The 26,248-nt window shown below is 40.1% G+C and overlaps 1 protein-coding gene across 1 annotated transcript in view; it reads left to right on the forward strand.

Moving 5' to 3' along the window:
• The window catches only part of LOC131694989 (carbohydrate sulfotransferase 5-like), a 113,907-nt gene that overhangs the window by 74,148 nt on the left and 13,511 nt on the right, over positions 1-26,248 (forward strand). Inside the window, exon 3 of the mRNA XM_058983528.1 lies at positions 5,761-5,940. Within this exon, the coding sequence (XP_058839511.1) occupies positions 5,761-5,940 (180 nt within the window). The remainder of the gene's footprint in view (positions 1-5,760; positions 5,941-26,248) is intronic.

The following is a 26,248-nucleotide window of genomic DNA, read 5'->3' on the forward strand; positions in this document are numbered from 1 at the left end:
AATATATTGTCATTTTATTTGCTATATAAATACCAAATTTTATAACAGATAAATAGTGCTTGTATTGCGATGTCTTCAGTCACATAGGTAATACCGCATGTATTTCGACAGATCTCTTGAGACGCTAAAGGTAATCGCTTTTCATAATATTGAATTCTTTGTAGAATATCATGTTTCGCCGAAATAAAAAAACAAGGAATAATAAAATTGTTCACATACCGTCTGATTCTATTAAACATGAGCAACACTCCCGACTGTCGGTAGTCCGGAGCTGAAGTTGCTTTTTTTGCAAACCGGGCATTTCCTAGTTAATTCAACAAACGATAAATCTATCAAACTATCGGCAGCCGGCTGCCCAGAGCAATAAACACATGATAACACTTGTGAGAGTTGCATAGATCGTATCACTGTTAGCTTGGGCGAGCACCCACTGCATGTAATCCAACATGCATATCAGCGGGGGAAGTCTAGTACCACCCTGTTACACAATGTTGTCTACAACATTGAAAAAGGTTTTGCACAAAAACAACCACGTTTAGGAGTTTTTCTCGAAATTGAATGTGCTTTTGACAACGTGTCTTTCGAATCCATTTTGGAAGCAGCATGAGGTCATGGAGTACCTTCATATATCACGAACTGTATACACGCAATGCTTAGCAACCGACATCTGTGCTTATCGTTAAGACAAATAGAGATAAGGAAACTGAGTGTCTGCGTATTAGGGTGGCACAAATTTTAGAATTCAGTAGAACCGATCTAAAACTACTCACTATACGATCTCAATCAACCATGCAAAATGTTGATTTGATAGGTTGCACTATATTTTAGCACAAATGGTTTAAAGTTTGTATGTGATTTAACATGGATAAACGATCCACATTATTTAATATTTCGTAGACACGCTCCTATGTAGTCTAAAAATATTTATTCTTTATACAATACGTAAGTGTCTACATCGTTGGTTAAAATTGAATTTATCTGGATACTCTGGCTGATACCTCAATCAAGTTAACCGTGATATGCTAGTCATAAACCAAATTAGGCAGCTATCAACATAGGCGGTTTTATAGTTCAGATGGGAGCGTCATAAATAGACAATCTGAAGGACATGAGTTCGGTTCTAAATTTTTTATTTTTTTTTGCTGCATGTAAAGCGGGAACGTTATTATGTAGAATTGTTAGTTTCAAATGAAGTAATAAGGGAGATCAAAACCGTTATTTCTGACGTGTTATTTTATTTTAGCAAAGTTATGTCCTAGCGTTATATTTACGATGCTACTCTAAACTTAATCCGTGGATGATTTATTCAAAAGTTTTGGTTACAATCAAATCGTGCTTCATGGTCGGAGACACTCTTGTTGGCGTATAGTGACAGATATTGCCCGGCTTACTCAATTAACCTACCTTCAAATTACGGGGCACTCTATAGCAGTTCCAGTTCCAGCTCCACAGGGATGTGGTGGACATCAGTTGAGCTTCAAAACAACGGGAATCGTTCCAGCTTCAGTCTCGTTTCAATTTTAATTTGTTCAACGTATATTATTGCACACAAAAAAATACATAAAAATAATTCTGTTACAATTCGATCCCAAGTCCTTTAGATCACATGTTTCAGATGATACCATCTGGACTATATTCCCGCTTTACACCAACAGTATAACTGGTGACCACAACAAATACGTCAAGGTTGACTTGATTGAAGGTTCAGCTCGCCGGGCAGCCAGAGACAGCACTATTTTCATAACTTTCAGGGCAACGAAAGTTTAATTTTGCAATAACTCATGAACCAGTTGTCATAGCTATGAACTGTCTTTAGAAGTCTGTCTGTTCTACTTGACTGAATCTATAGAATCTAGTATACAATATATTTTTCAGGGGCACCAGGCGGCATATTTATGAATTTAATGAAAATGTATTATTTTCTCATAGTAAACTCCATACATACTTAGAATCATTTGTGCTAAAACATGCTCCAACAGATTTGATTCAGATTTAGCATAGGAGTTCGTTGAAGGATTACGAATTTTTCTAACTTGGTTCTGCAGTATTCAATTTTTTCATACATCCTCGTGCCACCCTTCTACGTATGTCCTCAAGGTGGTGTACTGTCACCACTTCTATGGAACCGATGGCTTGTTAAGGAAATTTAATAAAATTTAAAATATCAATGGTGCTTTTCACTCAACGAAGAATTACAACCGGAGCTCGTCCATTGCAGTTCTTTGACTCTGAAATTATTATCGCAGATCAAGTTAAGTACACTCTTAATTTTTTCTGCCGAATATCAGTTTTTTCTCATCTCTTGCCGAAATGTCAAGAGCTGAGATCTCAGTAAACAATTTTTTTTTTGCTGACATTTGGTAGCTGAGACTCGGAAAATACTTCACTGAAAATCAGCAAACAAATTTCACTTTACTGAGATATCAGTTTCTAAATTTGCTGACCATACAGCTGTTGGGAAATTGCCGAGCCGAATTGAGTGTGTACGTGGGGGTACTTCTTGACTCAAAACTTAATTGGACAGCTCACATCGATTTCAGGATCAAGAAAGCTTACATGGCCTTTGGCCAATGTAGACTAGCTTTCGGCAAATCTTAGGGACTCAAACCCAAGTACATTCAGTAAATCTACACAACAATTGTAAGACCAATACTGGACTACGGGTGTCTTGTTTGGTGGCAGAAGGGAGAAGTCATGGCTGTCCAATCAAAGTTAAACCATCTTCAGAGGATGGTCTTGATGGCGATGACTAGTGCGTTCTCGACAACACCTACTGCTGCTCTAGAGGCGCTCTTGAACATAAAACCGCTACATGTGTTGCTGAAACAAGAAGCACTTTCTTGTGCATACCGTCTGAAGGTTACTGGGCTCTGGAACAGTAACCCAATAGATCGTGCAACTAGCCACACAAGACTGTGGCTCCAAATGGTTACTTGGGATGAGTATACACCTACTCCCAGTGACCATAAACTCACATGAATGTAAAAACTAACTCCTTTTAAAACTTTCAATGTGAGAATTCCTCTTCGCGAGGAATGGCTGTCTGGCTAGATGGAATGACAACTTGAAGAATACGTAGATTGTTATACTGACGGTTCATTGTTGGAGGGCCGAGCCGGTGCTGGTGTCTATTGTCATGAAATGAGATTAAACCAATCTCATTTGCTTGGTAGATACTGTACCGTATTTCAAGCAGAAATCTTTGCGATTCTGTGTGGCGTACAATCAGCACTTCAACAGGGAATTAGCGGTAAAATAATCTATTTTTGCTCTGACAGTCAAGCTGCCCTGAAAGCACTTAGTTCGGCAGATTCGAGATCGAAATTAGTAATCGCATGTCGAACTTAAATCGAAGAACTTAGCCTTTCAAATGCTATCTACCTTCTATGGGTACTCGGTCATTCCGGTATTGCTGCAAATAAATGGGCGGACGGATTGGCTAGAGCTGGCGCTGCGACTAACTTCGTTGGTCCAGAACCAGTTCTACCACTGTCGATAAGTTGGATAAAGCACAAGATTCGCTCTTGGGCTGCATCCGAACATGCCAACCATTTGAGTAGCTTGCAAACTTGCGTTCAAACAAAGACTTTTATGTGAGTCCGAAAATGTCAAAGAATTTGTTGCATTTTTCCAAGCACAACTGCAGTATTCTAGTTAGGGCACTGACTGGACATTGCAAACTCAATTAGCACATGGCTACTATTCAGCGCGCTGACTATTCTTCATGTGATCTTTGTGAATCCGATTACGGAACATCATATCAATTGTCATGCAACTGCCCTGTAGTAATGCAATTACGCATTCCGATTTTTGGTTCTCAATACATACATAAACCTGTGTACAGAGAGCTGAAATTAACCCAGTGTGGTAAAGAGATATAGTTTTAGCCGTATTTGAATGATAATATCTCTTCGGGGGTGTTATCGTTCTGTTATCTCAATGTCCCCTCGGGGGTGTTGATATATCCGCTCACTGCTTAAATAAAAATTTTAAATCCCTCCGGAGGTTGGAAGTTTTATTACTGCTATTGTAGCGCCTGCAGATCGTTCAGCATCCCTCTGGGGGTGCAGAATGCTCTGTTTTAATTGTTCTGTGTCGTTATTTTCCTTACCCCTAACCTTACCACTTTCCCAATTCTTCCCATCAGGAAATGATGAAAAGACAATTCTTGGCAAGGCACAAATCTCCGATCAACATGGGGAACGACTGTCGGTAGTCCGGAGCTGAAGTTGCTTTTTCAAATTATTCAACAAACATTTCCAAATTAATTCAATAAACAATAAATCTATCAAATTCTCGGCAGCCGGCTTCCCATAGCAATAAACACATGATAACACTTGTGAGAGTGGTATAGATCGTATCACTTATCAAGGTGAATCCAGGTTTGTGTAACTCTTTACCCCATCCTACTAACAAAAACTCCTTCCCGTGGCAACGTGGAGATGCAGAGGTAAACACGGTCTCCATAACAACGTTTGCTACACTAACATTCCTTTCCTTCCCCGATGACTGTAAGGACGTGGACGGCGCCGTTATAGACATTTGAACGTATAGAACTCTCGAAACGTGCACATTGAGCATGGATTGCTACTCCCAAACCCCATTCGTTGATTCTCTGTGCAATTTCGCTTGTTCTGGTCAATCACGGAGTAGCAACTACGAATTGTACGGTCATCATGCTCATGCTCATGCTCAAAGAAAGTTCCACGATTAAGAGGTTACGTGAAACGAGCTCAATTTTAGGTATTTTTTCGTATCCATGAAGTAAACAAGATATGCAAATTAGTTATGGAATTTGCGTTTCTACTTCGTCTCATCAAAATTTGACACTAACTTAGTGACAGGACTAAACTACTAAGCATAAACATAACTCCTTTTCGTGTGGGCCCTTTTTCGCAGGTCTAAGAATTTACTCAGAAACAGTGCTGTCGTTTTTGAAGGTAGCGTCAATCCGGTGCTAGTTTGGTCCTATCACTAAGTTAGTGTCGGATTTTGATGAGACAAAGTCGACACGCAAGTTCCGTAACTAATTTAGTTATAGGTTTTGTGCCCTTCGCGCACAACTAAATTTTTCTTCACTGAGGAGAAATATAGCATAGTGAAGGTTTTCAATTTTCAATTTTGACCCATTTGTTTGTTAGCAAGCAATCCAACTACTTTGACACCTGTTGCAAACCGTCATGTTCGATTGGGGAATCCAAGTACACTATACTGCAAAGCAAACATCAACATTATCGTTTGATCTCAGCGCTCACCGTGATGCGTATTACGCCATATTTCCGGCCCCCGGCCGGTGGTATGGTTTTCCCGCGAGATGTGCTCTAATGGGATTTCATTGGATATTGAAAGTGGCATGTAATCACATTATTGTTCCCACCCGCGGCTCGGTGATTGTGTGGTTGTGATTAATATGATATGTGGCACAGGAAACATTAGCTAAGCGATTTATTTACCTATATGGACACATCCATCACTCCGCGGCGCGAAGCCATACGAACAGCACAATATAACGACCAATTAGATGATTATCTACTTCCACACGTTGCCTGTCGGTAGGAGGTCAGTACATGCATTGTTTTGTCATTTGAGGCGGTAGCTGATATTTTGTCACTACCAGAGCGTGTAACTGTTCTCCAAAAAGTGTCTGCTTTGAAAGGCTTCCCGAGGAACGTTAGCTCCCTAAGCTCGTTAACGCTAATAAGTCCTTTGTTAAAATTTAATCATAATTTCCCATTTCTGCTCTCAATCTTTCTTCCACAGCCTAAATATCCGCGTCATCCTGTTGATACGGGATCCTCGGGGGTCATTACAGTCCCGAAAGCATCGGGTGTGGTGTCCCGGGCAACCCGACTGCGACCACCCGCCAACGGTATGCAACGATATGCAGCTCGACTACGAAGCGGCTATCGAGCTGACCAAGCTGTACCCGAAAAGGTTTCGGTAAGTGTTAATATGCAGTATTTATTTAAAGAAACATTTTGAACACATGATGGAGAACTTACCGGTAAAAAGGTTTTTCTAACGATAACTTTATATATGTTTTTAAATTGCATACTAAATGACATAAAAAACTGTAATTTTATTACAGAATAGGAGTTAGTGTCATTTCAAATCAAAATGCATTTAACAAAAATCTTCCAAAATTCAATAGTTGCCGAGATATTTGGAATTTGGTTCCAACAAAACATTACACCCTTTTTAAAAGTTGTGGGGAAGGGGGGGAGGGTGTTGCTTCTCTAATCTTCCGGCCATCACATCACATGATTTGGTATTCTTAGTATGCATAACAAACATAAAAGATCCCGATCAGAAACACATAACAGAAATATTTCAAAATTATATCTCGCATTGCTACTTGTTATAAATTTCTGTTATTTTAACTACTAACGAGACCTAATTTATAACACAATACGTTACAAAAATTGTGTTCTGTTATAATCTTGTTATTTCATTCTGATCGGGATGTGACACAAGGTGCTAAAAATGCACAAAAATTCTGTTAATCCTATTTATCATTGGATTGTCTGCTCTAAAGATATTACCAAGGGCCGTTCTTAAATGATGTATTGATAGTAGGGGAAAAACCATGAATTACCGAGAGAAAAACTAAAAATTTGAGACGTACTAGTGGAGCGGGGTTAATAAAACCAACTATGAGACAAACAAACAATATTTCATAACGAATATCACGTAACATCGATGACAGAGCAGCGGGATCCTGGCCAAGTTTCCGCTGGGTCGTGCAAAACTGAGAAGCAACATCAATTTCGCCACAGAGAACAGACATCCATCTCAAGCGTAAAAGTTGAGTAAAAGGCACATCTAAAGATAATCAAGAGGTTACCACCAAAGGTGGTTCTGTCCTGCCGTTTAGTGCGTAAGTGTTACGGAATTGATATCCAAGTGATCGTTATAATTATGGGATATGCCAGGATGGTGGTCATACGATTACAAGCATTTTAAACTTAGTTGTCCGAAACTGTTCTCAGTGGCTTAGTTCTAACAATTAAAATCTTAATTTATTTTTGATTTTCAAGCAAATCGATTATTAATACACGCTACAACAGGAATCATAACTGGCAGAATACATAGTTACAAGGAAATTAGTATTCGTGGACATTACGATTATCAGCGCTCTCTGAATTAGTTAATAGTCGATTGATCCGTTTCTTGTTAGGAGCTTGATACATTGCACAGTGGTCCAGGAAGCGAAATTAGCGGGAAACAATTGTTAACGCATTCATCTTTAGGTTTAGAGATTTGGTGTCTTAGAAACATTTATTGTGCGTGACAAATTGCATCTTTTGGCTGAAACGGTTTTAGGGTGGCCCTTAAAGTATCAAAGTTGTAGACATTATTTCAAATTATAGTTCAGAGAGAATGATACTTTCTTCTGCAATATTCTAGAACAATCAATTCTGAGCAACTTTGTTGAAGATACTAACTTTGTATCTCAAACCGTTTTCATTTTATAGTGAATTCCAAATCATAACTTAGGGTGTCTCTCAAAAAAGCAGTTTTCTCCGTACAGTTTTTTAATATGATTTTTCTCACAAAAGTACTCTTCAGTGTACTTTTAGAGCATGATTAGAGGCAACTTTTGCTGAAGAAAGAAACTTTTCATCTTGTCTGGATCAAAAGTTATGCTTAATTTTCACTTAAAAATACGCCCTTTTCAAATGACGATATCTCAAAATGGGGCAAACTAAAATCGATAATTTTGATTGTATTTGAAAGGCTGTACTTTTGCCTACAATATATTGAAAAATTGGAGAACGCTTTTTTGTCTTTCTCAAATAAATCAAATTTAAGTAAAAGCATTTTTGCGTATAATCCTACAGCGCTCATATTAAAAAATATTTGTTTTACGCTGATTCTGTGAATTCTTGTCAAGACTTTTCAAGGATCACATACATTTGCAGGCTTTTCATAATGCAGATAGGGTAAAGACCACCAAGCACCAATGACTTGACCTATAATTTGCTTCCAATTATTGCCAAGATTTCCCAAAATCTACACAAATTTTCAATCGATTTCGTTCATTTGCAGGAACGCTTTTAGCAGGTAGCAGTATCAAGATCTGCAATCTACTAACCTCAAACCAAAAAACAAAATTGTACTTCATATAACAGTGTTGTTCAAGTAAAAAAATCTGATATCCTTCTGCTATATATAACCGCAACAAATTATTCAACATAGTTTTTAATATTTTTAAATGAAATAAGAGAATCATTCAAGTACTCTGCAAAGCGCTTAATTGAGTACATCAAGTGCAATACTGAAACCCAGAAACTAAGCATGATTTTGATTATCAAATGGGGAACTGTTGAGAGTTCGACTCATTGCAGCTAAGATGTTTGGTAACGATTTCCAGTATTACCCACTAGCAGTAATCTTTAAAAGACGCGCTTATTAAATGATCAAACTAATCTTCTACTACATGATCAAAGATTCATCGACGAAGATGAAAACAGAGAATTGCGCGAATGCAACAATTCCTATATACAGTATGTAAAAAATTAAACCCACCCCTTTATCGTTTCAGTAGTTTTGGTCATAGGAAAGGTTTGTTGTATTGTACGATGAGCATTCCTTTAAAATTTTTGATTTATCGTTTCACAGCCAACAAATAAAAAACTGAATAAGTTAGTCGTCGTAATAAAGTGTGGCAGTCTAGTAGTGGTAATGGGATTAAATAGAAAAGAACGAGGGTGTCTTTAATTATTTTACATACTGTACACTTAGGCTTCTTTATGTAGGGGATGCGCCATAAAACCGCCTAAAAAGACTTCAGTGTATATTTGCATTTTCGATAGCTTCATTATGTTTGTTGGTGGTATGGTAGGGTGGAAGTAAGAGGAAAGCGTTTCTATTGCACTCGTATACAAGTTATTTAATATACTGGTTCTCAGGAATTAAGTAAATATATTGACCCTAACGCATTGATCATAATTTATATGTATTTCAACGATTGTACATAGGTCGAGTAATTAATAATAGAGTGCGCCACCCTAACGAGTGAGCCCAAAATAGGGTCATCGCCCTATTTGCAATATGAAAAACCTGCAAATGTATGTGATCCAAATGCATTGGACTAGACAAAATAGTGGACTTAACGTTATACACTTCGATACAAACAGGCGCAAAATTTAGTCCTCCTCCCGAGGACCAGTGTTTACTTGGCAGACAGTTGCTAATTCGTCCGATTTTGCAAATTTTGTCTCGCGGGACTAACCGAGATCCCCTAAGCTCTTAGCTGCAGTCCTATCAGCCCGCTAAAAAAATTACACCCTTTTTAAAAGTTATTCGCGTTTGTTCATCGTAAAATGTCAACAATGTAATATTTATTTTAAATTATCATTTTAAAAACATAAACATGGGTCTTTTTTATGTTTTATGTTTTTTTCACACTGCGCCAACCCATACTAACGCTCAACCACTAGCCTGTGCTCGCTGACGTGACCGGCTGGCGGGTCGACGTGCATTGACTTTTGCTGTGGGCTGTGTTTGATGGCATTATTCCACAGCTAAATGGCAGTATTGGTGAAGGGGCTCACAGTGGGGGCCATTGTGTGTCCATTTATCGGCCGACTTCGTCATCTTGAACAGGCTTATTAAATAATTTAATATTATTAAATTAATTTAATGTATACATCAATAGAAATCTATTAGTTGCCGTTTTGTAGTAATTGTAGTTTTTAGTACTAGTGTACAATTGTTATGCGCTAGTCGTATGTCTATCTGTGTATGTATTCGTCTGATAATTTGTGACAGTTGGCTCAGGGAATGGATGCAGCACTGGCGTATATGGTAGAATAATCGGTAATCTTTCCGGTATTCAATTTGTGCATTCGATTCTATTCATTCGGAAAGGTTGGATTGGATAAATTAAGGTACAATTAATTTACCGACGCACGTGAGTCATCCATTCCCGGTCAGCATAGCTTGATGAAAGTCTAACAAAATGCAATTGTCGTTAATAGCAAATGAACAACATTTGCACGAGTTAAAGTAGTTTGATTTTATGTTACATGTGTTTTTATATTCAACTTCATTAACCCTCAAAAAGGCACGCGGGTCTCAGAGACCCGGCACGTTACATTTTTTTAGTTACAAAAAATGTGTATGCAGTTTGAGCTTGGGCATGGAAATTTTGATAAGTAGCTTTGAAATCTATAACAAAAATAAAGGGTCGTGAAATTTTCATGTATGGAGTGATGCGCAGCTATGTTTGATTTTTTTACATGCACGAAAATAAGCCGGGCCTGGCAGGCCCGGTGTGCATGCAATATTTACTAGGAATGCCACGGATTTTGTACATTAATATTTATAAAACATTTTGATGAGTTCATCTCCATACCCGATCAGAAACACATAACAGAAATATTTCCAAACTATATCTCGCATTGGTACTTGTTATAATTTTTTGTTATTTTAACTACTAACGAGACCTATTTTATAACACAATATGATACAAAAATTGCGTTCTGTTATAATCTTGTTATTTCATTCTGATCGGGTATTAGCAGCAATTTCAACAGCAGACGATGCCGAAGCTGATATGCAAAGCGAGGAATAAGATGCGACAATGAATCTGATGCAGACTGGTTAGAAGAATCTGAATATGTACTCCGGTTATGCATCAGAAGAAATTAATACCAACCCAGAAACATGTATTGGTCATGATCCAACGAAATGGAGCTCAGAACCAATCGACGGTGAACGTGAAGAAATACTCACCTTTTGCCAAAAAAATCACCTTTTTACATCCGGCGCCTTATACGCTGAAATCGGGATTTGCTGCGTGTTCGTACTCATCATCCTGTAATTCCGGAACCGGAAGTCGGATCAATTAGAAACTCAACGGCAGGCAATGGGACCGCTGTACCTTTCATTTGAAACCATTTCATTTGTAAAAATCGGTAAAGAATTCGCTGAGAAATAGGTATGACATTATCTTAGGAACTTGGTAAGCTTCCCCGGTGCATCAAGAACCGTCATAGCTGGCCAATGCGGTCGAAGTGACTTCGGTGGGTCATTAATGAATTATAGACCTAGATATGCAAAGCCAAGTAATGTTGCACATATTTTAATATATATTGCATCATTTGGACATCATGTCTTATTATATGGAATGTTGCTGTGTGATCGTACTCTTCAACCCGTAACTCCAGAACCGAAAGTCGGATCAATAAAAAAAATCAATAGCGACCGATGGGAAGGTTGTATCTTTCATTTGAAAATCGGTCTAGCCATCTCTGAGAAAAATCGGTGAGATTGTTTGCCACATACATACATACACACACATACAGACCTTTTACGATCTCGAGAAACTGAGTCGAATGGTATGAGATTTGGCCCTGCGGGTCTCGGTTAAAAAGTCGAAATTTCGACCAATTGCAAAACTTTTCTATATGAGAAAGGCAAAAAGGAGCTTGGATTTGAACGGGCCTAAGAGGCACGGCTTGCCCTTTAATGTTAGGATTTTACCTTGCCTTCAGAGGGGTTAATCTGTTCTTTTGTACATCTATTAGTTTGCTTTTCTATTACTCATTCTAATCATACTCTTTGCATTTTTTTCTTTATTCGGCATGCTATGATTCCTTTTATTAGTTTACTATATACTATACTATACTCTATATATTTATATAGGAACAACCGCAAAAACGCTCGTGTCCTTCGCGATTACACAAACCTGGTCACAAACGCGACCATGCAATTGCAATCCTCTACACATACGACCTCGATTTTGCCAACATTAGAACACCCCTGTAGTTAAGTAAACGTAACATCTATAAACTTACAAACGCGGTCTCAAACATTAACCCACCACTCGCGCGATCTTGAAACGCGCCACCCACCACGTCTGGAAGTCCAACCGCGGTCCTAGCAGCTTAGACTATTGCCTCCAGTTGAACCAACAAAAAATGATGCTAGAATGTTCACTAGACAACACGTTCCATGGCGACATCACCTGGAACGCTAGTGATATGGGGAAACTGATTCTCTTTTACCATCTGTACCATACACTAAAAATTAAGCATTAGATTGGCAGTCCGCGCGCGATCATTAAAAATACACGCAACATGATTTTTAAATCGAAATTATACACGCAAAGTCACATACACGTGACAAACACGTTAATATGCAAATGCTTGAGCCCTTCGCGACCATCCACGGAACCTACACCCGGGATCTCGTAAACATGATAACATCCCGGTGATAAAGTGAATGTCTCAGCTCCTATAAATTTTCAAACGCTGTCTCAAGCGTGAACCTAAAAACTTCCGCGGTCGCACTATCATGAATCGGTAACTTCCGTTTGTTGCTATCCTTGATATTAGCAGACTAGGTCCATGCCTTCAATTGGATCAATTGAAAAAACAAAGCTCTCATATCCACTGGACACCACGTTACATGGCGACATAACCAAGGACTCTAGCGCTATAGGGTAACTCACTCTCTGTCAGAATGTGGCTACTGGAGCTGTAGAGCTAGGTTCTCGGAAGGGCTCCCCGTCAGAATCACATACTACAATTTGCAGACGAGACAGGCAATGTCACCCACTAAAACACTGCTTTAGACCAATTGTAGCTGGCCGTGACTCTGAATGTGATATTCATTGTACGGTTCACGTATGTGCGGGCATAGGGACTTGCGATCGCGTGTATCATCGCGAAGAGCTCGAGCATTTGTACGTTAACGTGTTCGATCGCGTGTGCCTTTGTATGTCGCGTGTGCTAACGTGTATGTAACGTGCAAATATTCTATATAAATGCTGTTTGCTTTCGCATATTCGCGTGTATTCTAGAATGATCGGACCGTGAATCTGATACTTATTTTAATTTTAATGTGCGGTTCAGATTCTAGAAAAAAATGGGTTCTTACATATCACTAGAGTTCTCAGTCATGTCGCCAAGGAACGTGTTACCTTGTGGATATGAGCTTTATTTTTCGATTTGTATAACTGAATGTATGGACCGAAGTTACTAGAATGGAGGATAAAGAGTGACCGATTCATGATCGCGCGCGTTTGCTGGTTCGCGTTTGAGACCGCGTTTGTAACTTCGTAAGTACTAAAACGTTCACGTTTTTACCGGAGTGTTGCGATCGCGAATGTAGGCGTGCGTAGATGATCGCGAAGATCTGAAGTATCGTTTGTTGACGTGCTTGTCGCGTGTGCTCGGTGTATGTGCCACGCGGACCGTCATTCTGATATTTAGTGTTCGGTGTACGGATCATATTCTGACAGGGAGTGAGTTACTCCATATCACTAGATTTCCCGGTCATGTCGCCATGGACCGTGTTGTCCAGTGTATATGAGAGCTTTCTTTTAAATTGACAATTGAAGGCATGGACCCAGACTTCTGGAATCGAGGATAAAGACTTCCGGACGTGAACGATTCATGATCGCGCGAGTGCGGGGGACTGTAGGTTTACGCTTGAGACCGCGTTTGAGTGATTACAAGTGCTCAGACGTTCATATCATCAACGGGATGTTATAATGTCTGGAAGAGCGCGGGTATAGGTTGCGTGGATGGTCGCGAAGGGCTCAAGCATTTTTATATTTGCTTGTCGCGTATGTGTGACTTTGTGTGTATACATTAGATTTTTATGTAGTTTAGTGGATATGAGCATTGTATTTTGATTGGTCCACCTGAAGGCATTGGACTTATGCTACTAGGGCCGAGAAAAGGGGATTCCGGAAGAAACCGATTCATGATCGCGCGAACACGGGCATTTGGAGGTTCACTATCGAGACCGGGATTGTTAATTTATAAGTGCTAAACCATTCACTTAGTCACCGGGATGTTATACTTTTTACGAGATCGTGGGTGTGGTCGTGCGTGGATGATAGCGAAGGACTCGAGCGTTTGTATGTGGACGTTTTTGTCGCGTGTGCTAGTATGTATGTACACATTATTTTTATAAGCGTGTGGTCATTCGCATGTTCGCGTATTCTTCAATGATCGCGTCTAGTCTAGTTTTTATTTCTATTGGTCCAACTAATGGCATGAATTCGGACTGCTAGGATCAAGGGCGGAGACTTCCGGACGTGACCGATTCATAATTGTGCGAGCTTAGGTTCTTAGGTTCCAACGTTCACCTAATTAATCGGGGTGTTTGAATATTGGCGAAATCGCGGACGTTCGTATTTGTGACCAGGTTTGTGCCATCGCGTAGGCCACGTTTGTACGTTTGAAACGAGAGATTGCTAGTGTGTACGAGAGAACAAGCAACTTGTGTTAGTGAGTGTTAGCATGGATCCAACCGAAAATATAGCAACAAAAGAAGGTTGCCTGCAGAGAGAATTGGGCCCTAAACCCACATTGTATATTATTTGAGCATGGCAGTGAATAATAAAGGTCGCCAAGTTAAGTACTAAAATTGATCACAATGTAGCTTAACTAAAAAGAAAATAATCGTAACCCAAGTTTCTGTGATATATTCACTGTAATACTGCTTTGGTGGAAAAGCCCCCGGACCACATCAAGGTACAGTATCATGCCTATGGGTGTAAGTGCCGAGTGTGGCTACGCCACATCGCTTCATTCCAGTGCTGTCCGACTTCGCTGCCGCTCAGCGATAGCCCCTATGTTTGAGTATACCGGGCAAACGAGTGGATTACAGGTATGATTGCACCCTTCGATGGCAAAATGAAGACCACCTCGTCCAGCGGGTTACCAGCGGCTTTGCGCCGCTTCGAATCCTTGGACTCGACTATGAGGCCAAGCCGCATCACACTACCTTCGCCCTTAGCGTCACTTTCTCATGCGCAATGCCACTGTTATAAATGTATGGGGGAAAAACTTATTTTTCCAGTTTAAACTACTTTAAAGCTTTCCCCCCGAATTTTTTTATTGCTTGTTGTAAAATAGGCCATTTAGAACCATTTCCACACAAAATTACCCCTTTTTTCGAAAAAGCCGCGATTCAGAACAATTACCGCATGAGATAAGGGACTTGTGAGAATTATGTTATCTCACCGTTTGACGACCTGAAGTGCCAGCATGTAATGTAATACTTAATTAGTAACTCAATTCTTCGCTTGTCGCTGGGACATGCAAAGATAAATATGAAAGTTTCTCCACAATCCTGGAAGGGTTTTGTTCTACCAACATGATTCAAATTAACGTATTACTAATTACGTCATTGCCAAACACTAGCGAAAGCTACACCTCGATAAAAATACCAGCCAGATCCATCCACGGTGCCACAACAATGGAAATTATCATGCCATTAGTAGACTCGCGTACTTCATCTATCGCAGAAATCACGCGCGTAAAAAGCATAGAAAAATACTTGAAAAATAGCATAATCGATGCCGCGAGTTACCTACTACACTACACCGTGGCAAAGCGAAACGAAGAAATACCCTCACCTGCAGAGAAACTACAGTCTTCTTTCGCACTATACAGAACCTTGAGGTGGCGTTAATGTTATGCTAATTCGAAATGTCACACGAACCATCTTCCAGCTGGTCACAAACAGAACTTCAACATTGGATCCACTGTGGTCACAATCCATCTCGACCGTCAATCGAACTACACGCACTGCAGAGCGCCTGGCTGTAGCTATTAATCAATTCTCGACACGCATGCGACGGCGATGTCGATGCGAAAGTGAAAGGGATCAATCTGTTCAACAATCTCTCCAAATTGGCATTGCCATTGTTTGCAAGCAGCTATTTAAAGCTACATCGTCTAAAGCCGGCTAGCAGCAAAAAAGTTCGGAAACTATTTTGTTTTGCTCGACGTTTCCGCTGCCTGCCCTACCGGATAGCTCTCTTTACCTTGTTTGTTAAAAGCTAGTACTTCCAGCGCGTTGGCCCCGAACAGTTTCGTGGAGCGGAAAAAAAGTCTTCCCTGCCTTTTTATGATCGGCTTTCGCATGCTTGAATTCGTTGAAGCCATAGGACGTATTGCCTTTTGAAGGAAGTGCTAATTTCCATGCACTGAGTTTCGTCATGTCTAGCTGAAGGTTTGACAGGACACGTAGAGCCGTCTAAAATAAGCTGCTTTACGTAATAGTAACTTGGACTAGCATCGCCACGCCATCGGCCAATTGTCGAGAGTTGGAAAACATACTGTCTCTGAATTGGCTTCAAATAAAAAAAAACTATCCGGATAAATTATAGTAGCCGAAATGTGGCCTTATGTAAATCATAAACGAGAGCATCAATTTAATTTAAGTCCAATTAACTATGTTAGCACAAATATCAAGCGTAAATATTTATAGCACCGTACAGTTACACGTATGATACATCCCACGCGTATTTTTCAACGCGTGGCTTTTTGAACGCAGCATTCTTTCATTGTTTAAGTTTCAGATTCGAATATGTTTCAAAAAGGAATACTAATTGTAAATAGGATCGTTGTACTGTTCCTTTATATGTCATGGACGCTAGAAATCGGCTGTGATGACTCTCTAAACAGATTGTTAGGTTACATATTATTTTCGAATTTCAATATCAATACTGATAGCGTTTTAGTTATTTTAATTCCATGATGTTATAAATGCTCGTTAACATATATCTCCAGCACCGAAAATCTGATTTGAACCTATTTCCATTGTTCCAGCTCCATGAAAAACTAACTTAAAGCTATTCGCACATGAGGCGACAGGACACATGCCTCAAAAGATAATCACTATTGATTTTGTTCTACCTATTTAAACGCTGTGGCTGTTGTCGAGTTGGAGTACCTAGAGCAAAATCCAGAGTGAGAATTTTTTGTGGTGTGTTCCTGTCATTTCGTATGCGTGCAGCTTTAACAATGGGTCGTTAAAAGCTTTATAAGGGATGAATATGCCTGTGTTAAACAATACCAAACTGAATACCATCATTTATTTCTGGATTTTTTTTTTCCAAAATTTATTTTTTAACGTTGCATGCTAGCATGTTAACATGCTTACAAACATATTTGAGTATTTTAGTATTTGTTTCATTATTTGTGGTACTGGCTGTCTGTTAACATATGCTATTAAGTAGGCCGCCCTTACTAGATCGAAAATAGAGTTTTTTATAGACAATCTCAGTAGATAAACAATCTAAGAATATTTTACAACCAATACGTTTCCTTGTAATCATTACCCTTACTTACCTCCTCGATTTTCACTCTCGTTTCTGCCCGAACTTCACGTTCGCTATTGCAGCTGCCTAATGAATAGGAAAATTGCTTTCATAGTAATTATCAGCGATGAATTTGCGATAATTTTGCGGAAAACAAAGTAATAGTCTAACACATGATAATTGCCGTGAATGGGTTAGAGGAAATACCCGAAGCAGATATCGTCGATCGTGTTTTATTTTGAACCATGATACTTTTGGTATTTATTCGGGAGAAGAAAAAAATGTTCAGCTTAGTGGTGCCTTCTGGAGGCAAATTGTGTTAGTACTGTGTCAATGTTGTCGCACAAGGCGATGGAATCCGCAGATTGAGAATATTTTTGGTTTATTTTCTAGAACGTATTTATAAAGCTCTCTTTCTACCTGTCACTCGAATTTCTGACTATGGGAATGGTTTCATAGTACTAGAATGAGATGAAAATGAGATCTAGTGCCGAGAAAAAAAAATTTAAATAATTTCATAATAGTTTTAATATATTCTATTTCCTAGTCATATGGAAAACGAGCTTCACTTGAACCACTCAAAGGTCGTATTGTACCAGGAAACACACGAACGACGCCGCATTATGTGCTATGATAACCAATGGTAGCATTGGCACATTAATTCGACAATTGCTAGTAAATGATTCGGATAAACCGGTACATTTCATATTTTTTGTGTAAAGAGTAAAAGCACTATATTTCGTCATCCCGAAGCAATTAATAAAATGACGTCAAAATCAAAAATATGATTTTTTGTTATCCAATCGTTTTCCATCATTCCATCATGTTGATGTACAACTAAAAGAATTTTGTGTTGTAAAAGTACGCTGTTTGCTGACCAAACTCGATCAACATTTTATCCTACCGCATTAATTTGTAGAATTTTTGCTCAAGTAAAAGAAGCGATCATTTAGCACGAGGAAACTCATTTGTAATTAGGTTTAGACAATACACATATAATTTTGATAATGATTACATACATGTATGTTTCAATTGTCTAATAAGAAAATATATGACTTGAAGAACAGCTCATGAAATAAAGAATAATCAACTTTATTATTATTCATTCAACGAACATACAAATATAGTTGCTTCTACTATATTTCTTCCCATATTATTTAGTTTAATGATTAGATTTTTTTGCCATCAAAGATAGAACTATGCAAAATATCTGATGCGAGAGAGGTTTTTCCATCTTGTTAGGTTAGATTTTCGGACCTCTAATTAGAACCGCTATTTATGCCGTGTTCTTTAAGCTGAACGAGAAAAAATATATTTATAGTTTTCATCAAATATAATATTTCATTTACCTACAGTTTGGTCTTCTAAGTAATTAACCCAACAATTCAATAAAAAATGCTGCTTCTGACTGCCGAAGGTGACTTGCATTAAATGCTTATGTCCCTGTCGATGACGTTTTGCTCGTTGTAGCTAGTGACGTTTCTGATCGGCCTCATTCGAACGCAGACTAGCGGTTTCCGACCAGGGGGGTTCGCTATGTGCTTTGCCGTCAGTGCTGCCAGGTTTGGTAACACTCCCCGACCCGTAACGCACTTCCGTTCCCGGCCATGACTCCGCGTTACTACTGCACTGCCAGTTTAGACACTGGACGCCGGAGTACTCCGCTCGTCGTTTGTACTGTTGCTTGTCGGACACGTCCATCGTTTCCTCGAATCACCGACAGGATACGTCCTCTGGTCCATCCGTTGCGCTGGTTCTCGTTGACGATCGTCACCAAGTCATTCACCTTCACCGGCTCCACTTCTTCGAACCATTTGGTTCTATTCGCGATAGTTGGGAGATATTCTCTGATCCACCGTCTCCAAAACCGGTCCAGCAGTTGTCTGGCCATATTCCAATTTGTACGAGTGATCCTCAACGTCTCGGGTATAGTTCTGGGCGGCTGTGTGATTCCGCTCGAGCTTAGAAGGATGAAGTGATTAGGTGTAAGTCCTTCCTGGTTAGGGTTCTCCAGTGGAATAGTTGTTAACGGCCTAGAGTTTACTATAGACTCGGCCTCCGCGACGACGGTCACTAACGTTTCCTCATCTGGATTCCGTTCGACGGTCATTGATCCCAGAGCCGTCTTGACCGATCTCACAAGACGCTCCCAAGAGCCGCCGAAATAGGGAGCGGATGGTGGATTGAAAACCCACTTAGTGGTTGCATTGGTAAACGTCTCCGCCAACTGCTTCCCGATCGCTTCAATTTGTTCTTTTAATTCCCTGCTAGCTCCCAGAAAATTAGTCCCGTTGTCAGACCTGATTTCGATTGGTGATCCACGGCGTGCTACAAACCGACGAACGGCCATCTTGCAGGATTCCGTTGTCAGTGAATGGACAACTTCCAGATGTACGGCTGTCACCGTGAGGCACGTAAATAGAGCAACCCATCTTTTAGTGCAGCTGCGACCAACTCTAACCGGAACGAGTCCGAAGTAGTCTAAGCCGACATAAGAGAATGGACGCATCGAAACAGCGAAACGAGATTCTGGCAGGGGTGCCATCCTCGGCACAGCTGGCGCAGCCCTAAAAACCCTACAAACTTGGCAATTCTTCGCTATTTTTCTAACTACTGTGCGAAGACAAGAAACGTGGAAACGTTGAATAATTTCGTTGTACACCGTCGCGTGGTTGACGTGTAAATATCGGCGATGGTACCATCCGACGAGTAACTCCGTTAACGGGTGGTCACGTGGTAAGATGATCGGGAACTTGAAATCGTACGTAACAAAGGGCACGGTGCCAATACGACTGGAGACCCGCATCACACCAGGCTCATCCAGAAAAGGTGTCAGTTTGTAAACGGGACTTGTTTTCTCGATGTTCCCTTTGGAGTTCTCGTTTCGATGTTTAAGCCCCGCTACTTCGTCCGAGTATACTGAGGCTTGCACTAAACGCCAGAGACTGTTTTCCGCCCTCTGCAATTACTCTTGATTCAGGATACCCGCCACAGCTGGCTGCTTCTGAATTCGATGACGGCAGTTAACTGCGAAGCGATGGACGTAAGCTACCGCTCTCAGTACACGCTCCCATTTGGAGAAGTTACTCCAACGGATGACGTCATCGACGATCAGCACTCGATGCATTAGGCAAGACCGCAGCTCTTCCTCCGTCTCCGGCGGTTTCTTTGATGTCCTTTTCGGCCATTCCACTTCCGGCAAGTATAGGAAGTCGGGACCGCGAAACCAACGCGAATGGACATTTGTACTGGGACCTTTTCCCCATTTGGTGGCTTCATCGGCTACATTGTGTCGTTAAGGGAGCCACCTCCACTCGATTGCTTCCGTCTTGCTAAGGATCTCCCCTACTCTGAAGGCTACGAATTGTCTGTAACGGCAGTGTTGGGACTGAATCCAAGCCAGGGTTGTTTCTGAATCAGTCCACATTATTCGTCGACAAATAGGAAACGTATGATATTCGCAGGCTGTCTTTGCCAGTCTTGCCCCTAGCAGAGCACCCATCAGCTCCAGGTGAGGTACTGATAAAGCCTTTAATGGTGCTACCTTTGCCTTAGCCATAACTAGCGTGAAGTATCCAGTCGGTCCGACTTTGGGGCCGGGGTCTCACGAACTTTGTTCAGCAGTGTTTGGATGATCAGTTCGGGTCGTCCGTACAACATGTAAAGCGTAGATAAAACCTGTGGTACACACGCTGGGAGCAGCAGTCGACTCTTTACCGATTCGAACGCCTTGCCCTGTAGAGCTCTTTGTAGTCTGGCCCAATTTTCGACGTCCGAGTAACCACACGCTGTTGTTGAGTTCATATAAGCACTATAGAATAGAGGCCAATCCTCTGGGTCTCCCCTAAAAGGCGGGAGGTCCTTTGGCATAACCTGTTTTGCCATCAATTGTTGCTGAGTGGGGGTCGCTTGTGAAAGACGAACTGGATCATACATCCGTGGAAGCTCTGGAACTGGGTTCCCTAGCATTGGCGGTCCCCTACCGGCTGCAATGGCGCTCGCTATACGACCAGGAAACGGTAGTGGATGTGTAAACTGTTCACCGCCAATGCCTCCATCGATAAACATACGCCCGGGGGGGTATTGAGGGAGCGGGGCGGTTGACTGAACCCCACTCATTGAGTCCACATTGTACAGTAACCCGAGAAATTGTTGCGGTTGCCGAAACAAACCTGCTGGCAGGTTGCCTGATCCAGCTAGGCCCGTACTGGCCACCAATCCCGAAAAATGAGAGGGATAACTAACTGTTGGAATCGTAGGACAGGCTGTCCCAACTTTGGTTTGATCGGAACTTCCGTGGCACGTCATTACAGGCACTCGACTACCGAGACTAGTTGGTTTATTCCAGGATGAAAAAAATAATCACTCGTGGGCTGTGTGCACACTGGCGTTTGTGATGAAGCAATAGTAAGCTGAACGGGGGGAAATTACGTTTGGAGGAAGATACGTTGTGCCAGCTCCAGCACCCAGTAGTGTCGGCGAAAGAGACGGATCAAAAGCACTTAACAGTCCCTGTGGTCGTCGGTGTGGAACTATGGCCGTACGTGGACTTGACCGCCCCTGTCGCCGTGCTCCCCTGAATAATCGATAGATTCTTCATCTCATCAACCATTCTTTGCATCCAGTTCCCTTCACTAACGACGCCGGTCGTAGCAGGTTCATTCATGCCCGTCGAAGGCTCTCCCTCGTCTGATCAAATATCCCCATAATGGCTTTGTTGGCTAGCCGATGCAGCTCCAACTTCTTCCGCTTCGTTTCAATTAGGGTCGATTTCTTCACCCTCGCTTATCATTTAAGCCAGGTTTAAACGTACTGGTGAGCCTGGTTTAAAAGTTAAGCGAGGGTGAAGAAATCAGCCCTTATAAGATTCTCCTCTATCTCCCGCTCAAGTGTACTTCTCTGCTCTTGGATCCATTGGAGGTTTGCCCTTGCCTGCTCGGTCAGTAGCGAACGACTGGAATTTGTCGTATCGGTTGTTGTCGCGATCGTCGGCAAGCCAGACGGTATAGCGGGAGAGTTAATTACGGGAATTCCTCCCGCCGATGTCACGTGTTCCGATGTACGAGCTGAACATTTTTCGCACAGCCAACTTTTGTCTGCTACGGTACTATCGACACCAGCGCACTGGTAGTGGATCCATTCCTCACATCCCGGACAAAACACCATATCGTCCAGGTTGTTTGACCGGCGGCAGACTTTGCAGTCGAATTTATCCGTTTCCGGCATCCTTTCCTCCAGAGGTAACTCGATAACAAACTCTTAAAGCTTGTTAGGTTAGATTTTCGGACCTCCAATTAGAACCGCTATTTATGCCGTGTTCTTTAAGCTGAACGAGAAAAAATATATTTATAGTTTTCATCAAATATAATATTTCATTTACCTACAGTTTGGTCTTCTAAGTAAGTAACCCAACAATTCAATAAAAAATGCTGCTTCTGACTGCCGAAGGTGACTTGCATTAAATGCTTATTTCCCTGTCGATGACGTTTTGCTCGTTGTAGCTGATAGAGCTAGTGACGTTTCTGATCGGGCTCATTCGAACGCAGACTAGCGGTTTCCGACCGGGGGGTTCGCTATGTGCTTTGCCGTCAGTGCTGCCAGGTTTGGTAACACCATGTACTGTGACGAGTTGCCGAAACAAACGCCGTCGCGAACGTAACATCCGTAGCCCAATACTTAGCCTATCCAAATCACTGAAAGTTCTAAGTTTTCATAAATCACGAAAATTAATTGTTCATTGTCAAACCAGTTTAAAGCTGGAGCATTTAGAATAAATACACGAACGAAATTTTTATTGTTAATCATTGTGTATGATGCATCAACATTCGGTTACAATTGTAATGCTAACATATCTAATAGGCTTGAAACAGTTTTTGCTCTTCTTTCCCTGTCACCATACGCCTTCTCTCCTCTGTCCTTGATACAACTGCTGCTACACTGATGTGGAAATAAGCCACCCTCTGAATATCTTGACCAAGCATAAGTTTTCGTTAAAAAAATCAAATAAGTATTCTGTATTCCTAGTTTTAAGATAGCTATAATTTTTGCTCTTTATTGAAACTCTTGTCCTCCATCTTGTAAATAGAATTGTATCCCTAGTTTTAAGATATCTGTGAAATTTCTCATAAATATTTGTTCCCCCTTTTGTGTACTAGGCTATATTGTTAGTTTTAAGATAACTGTAAAATATTGCGTAAAATACTATTACTTCCCCTCTTGTATATCAAACTGAATCCCTTGTTTTAAAATTTTTCATAAAAAAATTATTTGGCCCTCTCTTGTATATTGAATCTTATTTCTAGTCTTAAGATAGCTGTAAACTTTCTTTTCTTTTGTAAAAATATTTCAACGTTGTAACCACCTAGTTTTAAGATATCCAAAATGTAAAAACAAAAGAATTTGGCACCGCCAAGCTAACGCATTTGTGCCTATCAAATAAACGAAATGAATAAAAAAAACCGGTCATTTAAATGAAGATCCTTCTAGCCTTACTTTTGCAGTAACACGGGAAAATAAAAAAAATCTACGTTTCTAGGATTTAACTTGTATAGTATTGTTGATTTTGAAGCCTCTCGTTAAAACGGGATGATAATGTAGCATAACATAGATTTTTCTAACTCGAAAAACAAGCTTAAGGTTAAAAATTTCTACAATAAAAAACTATGCGTCTTTTTGCAAATTATGCCTATCGCCCATTATGCCTTTCGTACTTTATGCCAATCGTTCATTATGTCTAACGTACGTATACCTAACATATATATGTCAAACGTACTTATGCCTAATGTCGCGAACCCTTTTTATCAGCACCTTGGCGTATTTCAGACTGACAAAATGGGATATTGACAATATCGGTCCATATTTTGTTTTTCCTTTTAATAAACAGAGGCTGTTTAAATATTCTTCTTTAATCCCTAGACATAGCCTCATAACCCTTTCTGATACTTGTATTTGACTTGGTTGGGCTGCTAGAGCCCATCAAACGGATTTTCATAAAATCGGGTCTTCACTGTAACATTTTTTTCGGTTTACACTGTAACTTTCGACACGTACACTATATTCGACACGTATTTTTTAATTTCAATGTAGTAGGCGGAATTCTCGAGATATTTTATCTTCAATTTCCACGTTTAGGTTTATTGGATTGCCGGTACTACAACTAATCAATAATTTCTACTAGTTTGTTCATAAATCTCCATTTGAGGTGTCAACTAGGAAAATAGGCATGCATATTCTATTTTGCATAATTTTAGCTTTTCTTATTTACCTCTAACAGAAAGTAGCTTTAAGATGTTGATTGCAATACTCCTCGATGATGGTGCATCGAGGAGGACTGGAGGGCTTATTGGGCCTTTTTCATGTTGCATGACTTTTCCTACTCTTATCAGTCCAAAGCAAAGTTCAGTCATTATTAGTTAGTGTAATATTTCTATGGTTTTTGGATTACTAATATTCTTTTTTCAAGTGCAGTATGTTTTAAAATATGCCAGTCGTGCACGGTGTGTCATGGGTCTTACCCTTGCTGTGTAATACGAATCTCTGATACAGTTGACGTTTGCTTATTCGCAAGTCGTGGGATTCAAATAATGATCGTGTCCCTAATACGGTGTTTGCAAATATTGTTCCACAATTTAAAGGCGGTATTCGTGGACGCCCTCACAGTGGGAGTCATTGTTTGTTCATTTATCGGTCGACTTCGTCATCGTGCAAATACTAATTAAATTAATTTTATAATTAAATTAATTTAATAAATACATAAGTAGAAACCTTAATACATAAGTAGAAACCGCTTTGTAATAATCGTAGCTTTTCGTACTAGTATACAATCGTTATGCGCAAGTCGCATGGCAGGGAATGGATGCAGAACTGGCGTATATGATAGAATAGTGGGTAATACTTCTGATCAATTTGTGCATTTGGTTCTATTCATTCGGGAAAGTCGGATTAGATAAATTAGGGTACAATGAATTTACCGACGCACGTGAGTCATCCATTCCAGGCCAGCATATAGCATGATGAAAGTCTAATAGCATGCAATTGTCGTTAATGGTAAATATACAACATTTGCTGCATTTATACGAGTTTGATTGCATGTTATATGTGTTTTCTATTTTACTTTATTAGTCTGTTTCTTTTGTACATCTTTTAGTTTGCTTTCCCATAATTTATGTATACCAAAATAGTATTGGTGAATTTATACACTTCTAATCAAACTCTTTGCATCATTTTTTCTTTATTCGGCATGTTATGATTCCTTTTATTAGTAGGAGACGGTGGGGAGTTGTGAACATAGTTTTGTTTTCGGGGCATAGCTACCATAAACATTGGTCGATTTTCGAAATTTTACCTGGTATTTGTAAAGGACACCTTAATACATCCACGGGCTGAAGAATTTTAAAATAAAATCGCGAAAAGTAAAAGAATTTAATTTTTTTTGTTTATTTTTCTTAGGGCTATAGAAGATTAATTTTAAAATATTCAAAACTAAAGATGAGATGGAAAAGAGATCTGATTCGCAATGCGTAGGTGACAAAATGATTAGCGCAAAGTCACCTGAATTCGCGGTTGCGGCATAGGGAGATTAAAATTGTGGTAGTAACAGGCTTCACATAAAATTTAACCTTTTTATATCATAATGTGTATGAGCCACCCCAATTTTCAAATTATGATAGTGTTCACTTTTGAAAAAAACTATAATTCACTGAAATGTATGGTTCACAACTCCCCACTTTACATATCTTCGAAAAATACGTATCTCCATCGACACACTAAAGTTTCATCCATTTTTTTGTCAATGAAAGCCAATTGCTTAAAGAATGTTTTGCACTAATTTACTTTGAAATCAGCTACATAACGGGACTCCACATACCACAAATACAATTGTGTAAAAAAACTTCTTGTTTGGTGTATTTATTCGCTAGTTACCTGAATACGAAGAACATGAGTTAATGAAACACTTTCTAATGAGGAAGTGACGTTATGACAGTGGAAACATTTAAAAATTGTTACCACTTTTTTCATTTATAGCGGGAATTGACGGTGTTCACAACTCCCCATGGTTCACAACTCTTCACTGTCGCCTATATCTCTACTATGCACTATCTATACTCATATGGGTACAAACGCTCGTCGCCTTCACGATAACACAAACCTGACCACAAACGCGACCATATAATTGCA

The sequence above is a fragment of the Topomyia yanbarensis genome, unplaced genomic scaffold (genome assembly GCF_030247195.1).
Source record: "Topomyia yanbarensis strain Yona2022 unplaced genomic scaffold, ASM3024719v1 HiC_scaffold_22, whole genome shotgun sequence".
NCBI lineage: Eukaryota > Metazoa > Arthropoda > Insecta > Diptera > Culicidae > Topomyia > Topomyia yanbarensis.